At 47.6% G+C, this 13824-nt stretch overlaps 1 protein-coding gene across 3 annotated transcripts in view; it reads left to right on the top strand.

Moving 5' to 3' along the window:
- Mfsd6 (major facilitator superfamily domain containing 6) overlaps positions 1 to 13824 on the top strand; it is an 80854-nt gene that overhangs the window by 27777 nt on the left and 39253 nt on the right. For all 3 annotated transcript variants that reach the window (XM_028886742.2, XM_028886759.2, XM_028886750.2), the window contains exon 2: positions 420 to 2089. In XM_028886742.2, coding sequence (XP_028742575.1) covers positions 471 to 2089 — 1619 coding nt within the window. In that variant the 5' untranslated portion in view covers positions 420 to 470. The remainder of the gene's footprint in view (positions 1 to 419; positions 2090 to 13824) is intronic.

The raw sequence follows: 13824 nt of genomic DNA, 5'->3' as shown, positions 1-13824 counted from the left end.
TGTATTTAATTTTTTTTTTTTTTTTTTTTTTTTCTTTTTTTTTCGAGACAGGGTTTCTCTGTGTAGCTTTGCGCCTTTCCTGGAGCTCACTTGGTAGCCCAGGCTGGCCTCGAACTCACAGAGATCCGCCTGGCTCTGCCTCCCGAGTGCTGGGATTAAAGGCGTGCGCCACCAACGCCCGGCCAAAATGTGTAGTCCAGGCTGGCCTCGAACTCAAGATCCTCCTGCCTCTGCCTCCTTCAGCAAATCCTACCGGTGCGCGCCACCACAACCGGCATATTTAATTTTTTTTAAAAGCTGGTGTCCTTGGCCAGGATCCCCAGCTGTGATTTTTAGATGCGGCTTGAGATTCCTCATCTCTATGCACGGGGACGCTCTGAGGATTTTCCTCACCCAGTGTCTTACTTTTCAACCTCCAGGTCACCAGTCAGGATTCCGAAGGTCTCAGCCCCTGATGGGAGTGGTAAGCCATGGCTGCAGATGATAAAGTCGCCATCCTAACGGACGATGAAGAGGAGCAGAAGAGAAAGTACGTGCTTGCCGACCCCTTCAACGGCATCTGCAGGGAACCGGAGCCCCCCTCCAACGAAACCCCCTCCTCCACGGAGACCTCCGCCATCCCCGAGGAGGAAATAGACTGGATAGAGAAACACTGTGTGAAGATAAACAATGACCTGCTCATTTCCAAGGTGTTCTATTTTTTCTTTTACTCTGCCTATGGCTCTCTTTACCCGCTCCTGCCCGTGTACTACAAACAGCTGGGGATGTCGCCCAGCCAGAGCGGGCTGCTGGTGGGCATTCGGTACTTCATCGAATTCTGCAGCGCCCCTTTTTGGGGCGTCGTGGCAGATCGCTTCAGGAAGGGCAAAATCGTCCTCCTCTTCTCGCTTTTGTGCTGGGTCTTGTTCAACCTGGGCATCGGCTTTGTCAAGCCTGCCACCTTGAGATGCGTACCAAAGATTCCCCCCACGACTCACCCCACCAATGCCAGTCACCCCGCCACGCCCCTGCCGATGAATTCCTCCACCGTGGCTTTCTTCACCACACCACCCAAACCCCGTGAGAAAAGGAACGCGCTGTCGCCGCCGCCGTCGGAAACGGGGCCCAATAGCTCAGACGCGGCTCTCTTCCCAACCACGGCCTTGACCTTGACCGGTGAACCCACGCTGCAGCCCGGGACGGAGGAAGCGACCCACCCGGTGATGGACTTGGTGTTGAACACGAGCACCCTGACTCCCACCCTCGCCGGGAACGCCACGGAGGCCACCACTGCTGCCACCGCAGCCGGGGTCGCCACCACCACCGCCGCCACCACCGCCACCACCACCACCACCACCACCACCAAATCTTTACCCTCGGACCAAGTCACCCTCCTCTATGACCAGCAAGAAGTGGAGGCGATATTCCTGGTGATCTTGGTGGTGGTCATCATCGGAGAGTTCTTCAGTGCCTCCTCGGTCACGATTGTAGACACGGTGACCCTGCAGTACCTGGGCAAGCACCGCGACCGCTACGGGCTGCAGCGCATGTGGGGCTCCCTGGGCTGGGGCCTGGCCATGCTGTCGGTGGGCATCGGCATCGACTACACCCACATCGACGTGCTCATCGACGGCAAGGGGTGCAAGCCCCCCGAGTACCGCAACTACCAGATCGTCTTCATCGTCTTCGGCGTCCTCATGACCCTGGCCCTGATCGTCGCCACTCAGTTCCGGTTCCGCTACAACCACTTCAAACGCGGCGGCGACGACGGCGGGAAAGGGAAGGAGGTGGAGATCCCGCAGGTGGACAGGGACAACTCCACCGAGTCCTCGGAGGAGACGCCCACGACGGCGGCCGCGGCGCACTCGCAGGCCTTCAACTTCTGGGACCTGATCAAGCTGCTGTGCAGCGTGCAGTACGGCTCCGTGCTGTTTGTGGCCTGGTTCATGGGTTTTGGCTACGGCTTTGTGTTCACCTTCCTCTACTGGCACCTGGAAGATCTGAACGGAACCACGACCCTCTTTGGGGTCTGTTCCGTCCTGAGCCACGTGTCTGAGCTCACGGCTTACTTCTTCAGCCACAAGCTTATTGAGCTGATTGGCCACATCAGGTAAGAGAAGGCTTCCTATGGGCTGCTCCTCGGGGGGGATTGGCTGTGCCATTGTTTAGCTCCTTAATGCTTCTGGGTTTTATATTCTGGGTGGGGCTTGGGTAGGGGGTGGAGCTTTCTGCTGCTCCTCCTACTTCAAAAAAGAAAAAAAAAGGAAGCCAGGCGTGGATTTAGCTGGGTTATCTAAGAGAGACAAAAAGGCGGCTACACCAGTCCCCGTGCCCCATAGACCACCGAGCATCAACTTAGAGAACTCTAGTATTCCGTGGACCTCGAGGGCCTATGTCTGTGCTGCTTGTGAAGGATGGTTTTGGTGGGTAAAGTGATTGACTTTCTGCAGCCTTTATATAGTCTCAGATACTTACTGACATACGGGGGGGGGGGGGGGGGATATGACGTATAAGACCAGGGGCTGGACATGTAGCTCAGTGATAGAGCCCTTGTGAGCCTGAGTTTTGATCCTAAGAACTGCCAGGATAATAAACAAAAAAGAAAGAAAAGGAGAAAAAAAAAACAACTGTTATTTTTAATAAAATTGTGATGTAACATACCATAGTCCTCTAATCCATGATACTGCATGAAAGAGATTTTTATATAACATTTCCCTCTAATTACTTTGAGTTTTGAAGTTTTATGTGCCTCGATGACATGGATTATTTAAAAATCTCCCTTTTACCTGAAATTTCTTACGCTACCCTTTTAGTTAAAATAAAGTAGACAACTACATACTTTTTCTGTAGTGCGAGGTTTCTTACTATTGACATTTGTGTAAAGCGGATTGAATAGTACTTCACTCTATAGACTTCCCTATTCGAAAATACCATGTGAACTACACGTAACACTTAGCCTGTAGAAAGGTGTGACATGTCTGTCCGTAAACAACTACACAGACCTCACTCAAATCACCTCCGTATTGTGTGTGAGAGATAATCTTCAAATCTGCTGTTGCAAGATGAAATTACGAAATACGAAAATGTTGCAAAATACAATATCAAATATGCTGTTAAAATATGAAATAATGAAGGAGCAGACAGTGGGAAGACTTAGACAACAATGATGTGTATTCATTTCAAACCTAAGAAAGTGTTTTCTAATTTAAAGTTTCGGTGAGAATCGTGCCTTTCCCCAAGTTGTTGTGAATATTTTCCCTTTGGTTTTCTTTGGGAGGTTGTGTCCTCTCCCTTTTCCTTCTCACGTCTCCCATTGTCACCAGAAGCCGGGCGCTTCGGAGATGACTCCCAGACCCAGAGTCCTGGGGCTCAAGTAGTGGAACTGTTCAGAGACTTAAACATTGGGGATGAGACCGCCTCTCTACCTTGGCCAAGCTGTGCCAAACGCATGGCCTTGATGAATCTGCTGTCTGCAGCCCGGATGTGGGAGTGGGTATCACTGCTCAAAGCATCTCTTGAATCAGCATTTTATTCCTAAGGCATGTCCAGTTAGGTGTCAACAATGAGTGGAATTCCCAGATGGAAAAATCTAATCCGCCAATAACATAGTTGAAGACAGTGTAAAGTATACATAGATTTTCAAATAGTAATACTAGACCCTTCTTACCTCTAGAAAAAGACATTTGCCTTCTGCCTATATGAAATATATTTTTTATTTTTAGATTTGTTTGTTTGTTTTCTAGTACTGAGGATTGAACCCAGGGCCCCATACATACTGGGTAAGCACTCTACCACCGAGCTATGTCCCCAGGCCTTAGATACATACCTTCTATAACAAAATCCTAGTCAGTTCACTATGATTTTTGCTAATTAAGTGAGCTTACACTTGTATTATTCCTTTCTTAGAAATCTAGAGTTCACTTAACCTTATTTTTGTGGTTTTATGTACAAAGAACATCTTCCTTTCCTTGATTAATGATGTAATGAAGAAGGTGGCTTCTGTGGTTTCAGTCACTCTCAAGAGCTTCGAGGATTCCATCAATATGAGGTCATTCCCCCATTTTGCCTTAATTCTGTCCATTAAGATATTAATTAGACTCCTGAGGGATAGCTCAATGGGTAAATGATGCATTTATCTAATTATTCTTTATCAATAAAAACTTAGGAGTCAGATATCCGGGTAGGAACCTGAGTGATCAGAGAAGCAGCGGGAAGCTACCGGTGACCTCCTTTCTCTGCCGTTCCTCCTTCCAGAGGGCCGAGACCCTCTCTAAGCGCCCTGCTTTACTACTTCCTCTCAATTTGTCCTTAGTCCTCTAAAACCTTGATGGTTAATTTTGGTCAACTAGTAGCTAGTTCCACCCTCTGATTCAAAGCAAGCTTTATTGTCAGAATGCAATCAAAATATCCCACAACAGGCAAAAATGCTTTCCTTGCGAGCACCAGGACCTGAGTTTGAATTCCTAGAATCAGCATATAATCTGGATGTTGTAGTGTCTCTGTAACCCCAGCACGCTACAGGGAGAGGAAGGAGGGGAGAGGGAGGAATCCCTGGATGCTCACAGGCCAGCTAGGCTGGAGTCCACAGCACAGAAACAACAGAGACCCTGTCCCAAACAAGGGGGATGGTGAGGATGAGCACCCAAGGCTGTCCTCTGACCTTCCCACCCCCGTGTGCACAGCATGTGTGCATCTGCACCCACAAACATAAACACTCACACTCACACACACTCACCCCAAGCCCAGGTACACAAAACATTACTGATTAAAAAATTCACACTAGTCCCCAGAGACGGGGCTGTTTCTGTCGGTAGTGAGGCTGAGAGTCCAGTCGGGTGGTGGTGGTTGTCAAGATGCGGGAGTTGAAATGTGTGGGGATGACCACTTCAGCCTCTCATTGAAAGCATCATACATGAAACAACCCAGGAAATGATCTTTCAAAGAATTTCAGATCTTGTACAGAATCATAAATCTATGTTCCTGGCATATTTCTGTGCATTTTGTTCTCGTTTGACTGCTATTGAGAGTTTTTGGAGTTGACGCTACTGTAAAAATTCAAAAATATCCTAACATAGTTACAACTATGTTTTCACAATTTTGTTGTGTATGTGTGGTGTATATGTAGGTGTGTATGCATACATGTGGAGACTATATTAGCTGTCATCCACATTCTTTTTCTTATCCTCTCTCTCTTTGGGTAAGGGAGCAAGATCTCACTGTAGCTCTGGCTGGCCTGGAACTCTTCATATAGACCAGGCTGGTTCAAACTCACATAAATCCACCCACCTCTCCTTCCCGAGTACTAGGATTATAAGTGTATGCCACCATGCCTGGCTCACCTTGTTCTTCTTAAAACAGGATCTGTGTCTGGCCCGGAGTTCACCAGTTAGGCTGGCAGGGCCCAGGGGTCTAGCTGTCTGTCTCCCCATTGCTGGAATTACAGGCTTGTGCTGCCGCACCTGGTTGTTCACACGGGTTCTGGGGATGGGACCCAGGTCCTCATGCTTGCAAGGAAAGTATTTCACCTCGGCTCATCTGTCTCACTAGTCCCCTGTTTTCACAAATTATCTCTATAGTTTCACAATGAAGGAGACATCACACAAGAAAATGGTTTCCTAAAAATTATCTGCTTTTGAACCACTTAATAATTAAACAGTTGCACAATTGTGCACGGTGTTTCAAGGAAAAACAGAACAGTCTAACACACACACACACACACACACACACACACACACACACACAGGCACAGAGTAAATAATTTCTGACTGTGACCTTGAATTTTGTCCTTCTTTGGAAGGTAACTTTGTTAGGCAAATAGGATGATTCTTAATATTTGCACTAAAATGTCCATTTCTTTCTTTTTTTTTTAATTTAAAATCAAGACTTTGGAATTTACTTCGAATGTGTTTCTAATCCCACTTATGTAAGGATGGTTTACTGGAGCTAAAAATTCATCCTAAGAGAATGTTTACCTTGATGAATATTTGAATAGTGATGACCAAAAATAAATCCCAGTAAGTCATTGTAAATTTATAAGCCACTGTTACTCAGTGTTTGGGCATCATCTATGTTCTTCTATTTAAATTTATTTCCACTTTAAGAGACATATAAAAATCTGCTCTGTCACTTTGTCCCCCAATTATTATATTTAAGGTCGGTTCTGCCATGCAATATTATCTAGAGGGAAGAAAATACTGCCTGTTGTTTTCTGTGTATTACTGCCCAATACCAGCTACACATCCCATAGGCTAGCCAGGCAGTGTGGGAAAGATGATGTAGATAGCAAGAGGAGCTCCAGGCTTCCCAAAGGGAACAGTGCACAAAGACCCAGGTCAGGTAAGAAGGTGCGAGGCTGCACCTGGCTGGGGACACCAGAAAGGACACACTGTGCTCACTGCAGGAACAATGGTCTAGAAGAGGATGACATGACCTCTCCATGAGGGAGTCCAGATTTGTTTGTTTGCGTCTCATCTTTTTCCTTGTTTTGACCCATCTCTCTGTGCCGTCTCCTGCTCCTGGACCTGCTGCCACTGAAGAGCACTGATTCCCAGGCGATGCTTCCTGGGATCCAGCACCCTGTCTTCTGTGGAGTTCGGCTAATGTATTGGTTCTCCACCAGCCGACTCACAAAGAGGGTTGTATAGCTCCTCATACCCAGCTGCACCGAGATTAGTGACATCAGACTCCAGTGTGTGTACTTCCCGAAGTCCCTGGAGGATTTCCCTGTGTAGCCAAGGTTGAGAAATGCTGGGCTGACAGGATGCATGGGTGACAGGGGGACATTTTCCTGCCTTCCCAGCCTATGCAGCATGGGGGTACAACCTTTGGAGACTGTTTCTTAATCCTTCCAAGTGGTCTTCACCTAGACTGCAGTACTTTTCACACATGCTGTGCTAATTGGTAGTCAGAGAAACTGGTCCTCTAGTGAGTCATCCCCTGTTGTCCTCTGAGCCCTAGGGGTCTTTTCAACTCAGGAGATCTCTGGGCTACTGTGTCTCACCTGGTCATCTACTGTGTGGACCATTTCCTCCTTTACTTCACCTGGCCATGTAGAGGCTGCTCACAGCAGCCGCGTTTTCAGGCTTCTCCATTTTCTTTTTTTATCTCTCTCCCTAAGTACTCAGATTAAGGCAGATTAGACACTGACTCCTAGGCCAGCCTCACGGCCCAGGAGGAACTGGTGACCAAAAAGAATGGATGTCAACCAACTTCCTTCTTTTTTGTCCACCCAGACAAGGCCTCGCTGTGTAGCCCTGGCTGGCCTGGAACTCTGTCTGTAGCCCAGGCTGGCCTCGGACCCACAGAGATCTGCTGCCTCTGCCTCCTGAGTGCTAGGATTAAAGATATGTGCTACCATGCCTAACTAACTCACTGCTTGATTAAAATGCAAGACAATGGTGGATCTTAAACAACTTCCACTTCCCTTCTCATTTAAAGGAGAAGTTCTTTAAAAAAAAAAAAAAAACTTGTGGGTTCACGAGATGGCTCAGCAGGTGTCTGCCACCAAGCCTGACAACCCAAGTTCAGTGCCAGAACTCCCATTTAAGGAGAGAACCAATTCCTGCAAATTGTCCTCTGCCCTCCACACACACAGATGCATGTGCATGTCACCCTCCCCCCAACACACACACACACACACACACACACACACACACACACACACACACACACACACAGAGTTAATAAAATAATACATTTATTAAAATTTTTGGTCACAGTAAAATGTTTTAAAAGACATAATTAAGTTTGAAATGATGTTGTTTTGCTCTAGAGGATCAAGCACTACTCTGTAGTATTTAAAATAATCAGTGTAATTGTGCAATTTAGTTGAATAATTAACCCGGCCTTGAGAATCTCCGATTAATTGAATGCCAGGAATGTGTGCTAAATGGGCTGGGAAAGACGGAGGCTGCTGAGGGCCAAATTGATGCTGGCATGAGCAATGTGAACTTCTCTGGAGGCAGATGGGAACCACAGGAGGTTCAAGGCGAGCACGGTCTCAGTTTTCACAAGGGATGACCACTGTTGTGTGGCCTGCAGCTAACTCTGGAGCTGGGAGCCCCTGTAGAGTCCATGCGGGAGGCCGTAACTGAACTGCAGAAGCAGCGGCAGAAATTGTGAGGCATACTTTGTGAAGGGGAAACTGATGGACTGGATCAGTAAGTAGGAGGTGACAGACCCCGATGTGTCTAGTGGGGTGCGGTAGCTCTGTAATGGGAAATTCAGAAAAGAGATAGCTTTGAGGAAAAGGTGATATATAATGACATGACTTCAGTGTTGGGTTTAATTGGAAATTGGAATATTCTACAGGGAGATGTCTAGCACAGAGATGGCTACCGTAATCTTGGGCAAACCATAAGCATAGATAAGATCACTAAGGATATCTTCTGGGCTAAAAAAAAAGCAGTAGGCTACGGAAAATCAATTACAGTTCTTAACAAGACAGCATTGCAAGTTTCTGATGGTATTGAAATCTTGGTCTGTGACTTTGGGCATCGAGTGAGTACCTGTATGATGACAGTGTGTAGTCTTTTGGGAATGTGCTGTGGACTTCATGTAGCCTGTTTCCACATCTGGCTTCAGAAGGAGTTGACCTTCAAGCATCCTCCAATACCACTCTGAGAGCCAGTGGCCTGGTTTATGAAAGGTCACTTCATAGCAGATGCTAGGACAAGCTTAGTCAGGTGGCCCAGCTCAGCCCAGAGCTGCCACTGGACCCTGAGAGTATTGGCAAGTTAGAGAGCTTTTGTTTCTGCTGTGGCCTGTGTGGGCATGGAGTTAGTGCCCATCTAATGAGACTGTTCTATGAAGGCTAAATGGCACATGACAGTTTACTAGGATGACTGGTACATTTAAGGAGTTCGGCTAATTTTTCATCTTTTACTTGCCCATCTTTTGTTAAGTTTCTCATAACTACCTGTTCTGTTGACTCTAATAAAAATTCAGATAATAATGCAATATCAGTGGTGTGCAGATCACTAATATCAGTAGAGTTGGCCAGGTCAGGGTGTACAGGGCTTCTCGAACGCTTACATCCTCCTCAGACATCTTGGTCAAATCAAGATTTTCTTTTCCTACCTATTTATGGTGACTGTAGATTGCCAGAGGAAATGGAATTATATTGAACTGGGAGAGCAGTGACTGACATAGCCTTTATATTATGGTGTGTGTGTGTGTGTGTGTGTGTGTGTGTGTGTGTGTGTGTGTGTACATGTGCATGCCTGTGTTTGTGTTTGCTGGTATGTACGCACATGTAGAGGACAACTTCAGATCTCCTTCCTCAGATACCACTCACCTTATGGGGAAGACAGGTTTTCTCACTGACCTGGACAGGTTCTCTCACATACCCTGGCTGACCATGTGCCCCAGGAGCTGCCTGCCTGCCCCTCTCCAGCACTGGGGTTACAAGTACATGCATCACACCTTATGTGGGTTTGGGGGATCAAACTCAGCAAGCACATTACTAACTGAACTATCTCCCCAGCTCAGAATTTATAATTTTTATAAATCATGAGATGGTCTTAGAGATCAGGCTAGTCTTGTTAAAATTAATTACTCTCAAGCAATAAAGTACTTTGGCCTTTGGTGATCTGATGTGTTCTAGTTAGTGAGATAAAGTATACTGACTTGGCAATGGTAAAGTGATGTCCCGCCTCCTCTGCCAGAGCAGGCTGTGTAGTTGACTGTTCTTCGTCATCACACAGGAGGCAAGAACAGAGTTTAGCCCGAGCCTCAGTATCCCTGTGATGTCAGCATGAGCACTGGGACTGTGAAGTGAATGAGTGTTCTGTTGGGGCAGGGGGTTTACTCCCATATCTGAGGAAGGTGGACTGTAGTCACAATGGCCGCGTTCTTTGCCCTCTGTGTAAAGGAGACTACGCCCCTTTTCCCACAACTTGCTTTTGTTATTGCTTGTCACATTTTTCTCATTTATGCCATGAAAAAGTGTGGTCAAGTGCCCGGAGGGGGGAAAAATGTAAAGACATAATCTAACTCTTAAAACTGGTCCACCAGTCAAAATTTTCTATTAAATGTTTACATCGGTATGCATTTTTAATGGTTATAGTTTGGGAGTATTTGGGAGTGGCCAGCAGCCAGAAGCTGCAGTTTCATAAGGACCATGATTTTGTGTTGTTTTAAATTCTTTTTTCCAAAGAAAACCTAAGCTTTTCTTATGAAATCACATAGTGGCTATAAGTGACATTGCTATTTCCCCTATTTTACACTAAAGTTAGATAAATTAACTCTCACGTGCTAGGATGAAACAGATTTAGAGGTAAAGTAGTTCAGGTCGCTCATTTAGAGACTTCTGCCCTGCGGATTTGGCCCTGGCTTCCACCCTGTGTCAACTCCTTACCCAACTATGTACCAGGCTTTTCTTTCTGGGCCACCAACCAGCTCCCAAGTCATGACACAGAGACTCATTATTAGTCATGAATGCTCGGCCTAGCTTAGGCTCATTTCTGGCTAGCTCTTTTAACTTAGATAAACCTGTTTCTCTTTATCTACCATTTGCCTCAGGGCTTTTTACTTTTCTTTCCTTCTGTATGTCTTACTTTTACTGCTTCTCATGTCTGTCTGTCTGGTGGCTGCCTGGCTTCTTGCCCCAGGTACGTCCCCCTCTTTCTCCTCATTGTCCTCTTTCTTCTTCTCCTAGATTTCTCCTCCTACTTATTCTGTCTGCCCACCAGCCCCGCCTATCCTTTCTCTGCCTAGCTATTGGCTGTTCAGCTCTTTTTTAGTCCAATCAGGTGCCTTACGCAGGCAAGGTGAAACAAATGCAGCACATCTTTACATAATTAAACAAATACAGCACAAACTAATGCAACACACCTTTACACAGCTGAAGGGATATTCTGCAGCATAAACAAATGCAACACATCTTTACATAGTTGATACACATTCCACGACATAACCGGACAGTGCTGAGTGTGCTGTGTGGGCTGAGCTGGAGTTTTATTCAACCGTAAGTCTGGATGGTAGCAATTACAGAGGAGTTGGAGGGAATTCCAGGAGCATTTATGTACAGCATTCAGTGTGGAGTCAGGCGGATAGCAGAGGTGGGGGGGGGCGGTTACTAGCTATAACACTTGAGTGTGGAGTCAGGTGGATGGCAGGGATGGGGAGGTGGACGGGGCGGCTGTGTGTGTACTCACATGATGTGTGTGTTTGGTGCATATACTACTGCATACACGTGTGGGGCAGAGACAACTTCCAGGAGTCAGCTGTCTCCTTCCCCTTTGACTTGGGACCCAGGGATGGAACTCAGGTCACTCAGCTCGCGCACCAAGTCCTGCTGGGCCGCCTGCCACCCCGAGTGAGTTATTTCCGGTTCATCACCGCATTAAGGGAAATACGTGAGTCACGCAGTTCGCATACTAAAAAGTCGGCTAAAATGCTGTTAGTTCTAGGCTCCCTGCCTACTTATATGGTGAGGGGGTTGTGCATGTACCACAGCACATGCGTGGTGGGCAGAACATAACTGCTGGAGGGAGTCACTTCTTGCCTTCCACCACGTGAACGTTAAGAATCAAACTCAGGCCCATCGGGCTTGGTGGGGTGAGCTCTTGTCCACAGAACCGTCTTGTTGACCCTAAGCGCCTTTTTAAAAGATATTTCTCTTTTCTAGAAGCAATGATACATTGTGCTGAATTTAAAGGGAGCTGGGGTGCGAGGCTCTGCTGGCCTTTGTTAGCTAGAGCTCCTGAGAGCGTTGGAGACAGTGGTTAAGAGTGTTTGCTGTGCGAGCCTGTGGGCTTGAGTTCAGATCCCCAGAACTCACACAAAGCTGGAAATGGTAGCCCACACCTGCAATCCTGGCCCTTCCACAGTTAGATAAAAGACAGAATAAGAACCCCTGGAAGCCCCGCAGCCTGGTGTTTGCGGGAGAGGGAGGGGGGCACCCAGCCTGGGGTATGCGGGGGAAGGGGGCATCCAGCCTGGGGTATGCGGAGGAGGGGGGCACCTAGCCTGGTGTATGCGGGGGAGGGGGCACCCAGCCCGGTGTATGCAGGGAGGGGGGCACCCAGCCTGGTGTATGGGGGGGAGGGGGACACCCAGCCTGGGGTATGCGGGGGGGGGGGGCACCCAGCCTGGTGTATGGGGGAGGAAGGGGGACACCCAGCCTGGTGTATGGGGGAGGGAGGGGCACCCAGCCTGATGTATGCGGGGGAGGGAGGGGGCACCCAGCCTGGTGTATGGGGGAGGAAGGGGGACACCCAGCCTGGTGTATGGGGGAGAGGGAGGGGGGCACCCAGCCTGGTGTATGCAGGGAATGGAGGGGGCACCCAGCCTGGTGTATGCGGGGGAGGGAGGAGGGCACCCAGCCCGGTGTATGCGGGGAAGGGAGGGGGACACCCAGCCTGGGGTATGCAGGGGAGGGAGGCACCCAGCCTGGTGTATGCAGGGGAGGGGGACACCCAGCCTGGTGTATGCAGGGAGGGGGGCACCCAGCCTGGGGTATGCAGGGGAGGGAGGGGGCACCCAGCCTGGTGTATGGGGGAGGGAGGGGGCACCCAGCCTGGTGTATGCAGTGGGTAGACCACTCATCACCAGTGGATCTTATTTGTTAGTTGTGTGAACTGGAGAGTTTGAAAATGGAAATAAGAACAACTCTTGGCTGTTTCTGTCTCTCTAAGCTCAGTTAGTACATGGAAGACATAAACCACATTTTGTAAGTACAGTTCATATGACAGGTCTAAAAGGAAAGAAAATACAAAGCAAATTGTTTACGTTCTCTTTAGTGGTCTCTCTCTCTCTCTCTCTCTCTCTCCCTGTGTGTGTGTGTGTGTGTGTGTGTGTGTGTAGGACACCCTCTTCTGCTGGGCCTTAGTTGCTGTCCATTTTTTTGAGACAAACTCTCATGGGCCTGGAACATACCAAGTAGGCCAGGCTTGCTGACCAGTGACACTCAGAATCTGCCTGCCCCTGCCTCCCCAGTGCTTGGATTACAAGTGGAAGGGATGCTACCACTCCTAATGTTTTGTTTTGAACTCAGCAATTGAACTCAGGTCATGCAAGCTTTCAAAGCAAGCTTTTTACCAATCCAGCTCCCTCAGTGACGTTTCTTGAGGCCTTGTGAATACAAGCATTCATCTCTGCAATGGCTTTCATAAGGCATAGTTGTAACAATAGCTATTATTATTTCTGTGGGGGTTGATTTCTGTTTTTCAATTCCTTTCCAATTTTGCCTTCAGAGAAATCAATACCCACATGTGGGAAAAGCTTCTTAAGAGTCATCTCAAGTTTGGAATATTATTACTAAACTGTAAGGAGTCTCAAAAACAGAAGAATTTGTGATTAGGAACTGAAAGGGAATAACCTGGTTCTTATGTCCTTTGAAAGAGCAAAGAAATATATCTGTATTTATATCCTAGCCACCAGGCTGACTTATTAACAAGAGTGCACGTGGAACTGAGCTATTCATAGCTCAGAACAAAAGGCCACTGTTTCAAGACGGAAAATGAGCCCGGGGTTTTGAGTTAGCTTTGCTTTCTCTTCTGTCTTCAGCAGCCGGAGGCTTAAAGAGAGCAGAGCTGACTTGTCACACTTCCGCAGTCTTGTGCCTGTAGCTCCAGAGCCTGCCCACTGCACTGGAAGTGAAGACCGTCCTTACACGCTCACTGTTTAGGCAATCACGGTGGAGACCCGTGGTAATCTTAAGTGACATTCCCTGTGACCTAGAAATTACATTTTAGGGTAAAGGATCATTTATACATATGCAAAAGAAACATGTGACCCTGTACATGTGTTCACTGTCCTTTCCCTACAGCGAAAAACAGAATGGTGACATTCGGTTCAGTGGAATCACAGGAAGGAACTTTGCACGGGAGTTTAAATAGACTA

Source organism: Peromyscus leucopus, chromosome 13, assembly GCF_004664715.2.
Source record: "Peromyscus leucopus breed LL Stock chromosome 13, UCI_PerLeu_2.1, whole genome shotgun sequence".
NCBI lineage: Eukaryota > Metazoa > Chordata > Mammalia > Rodentia > Cricetidae > Peromyscus > Peromyscus leucopus.
This window is presented reverse-complemented; position numbering and strand designations above follow the sequence as displayed.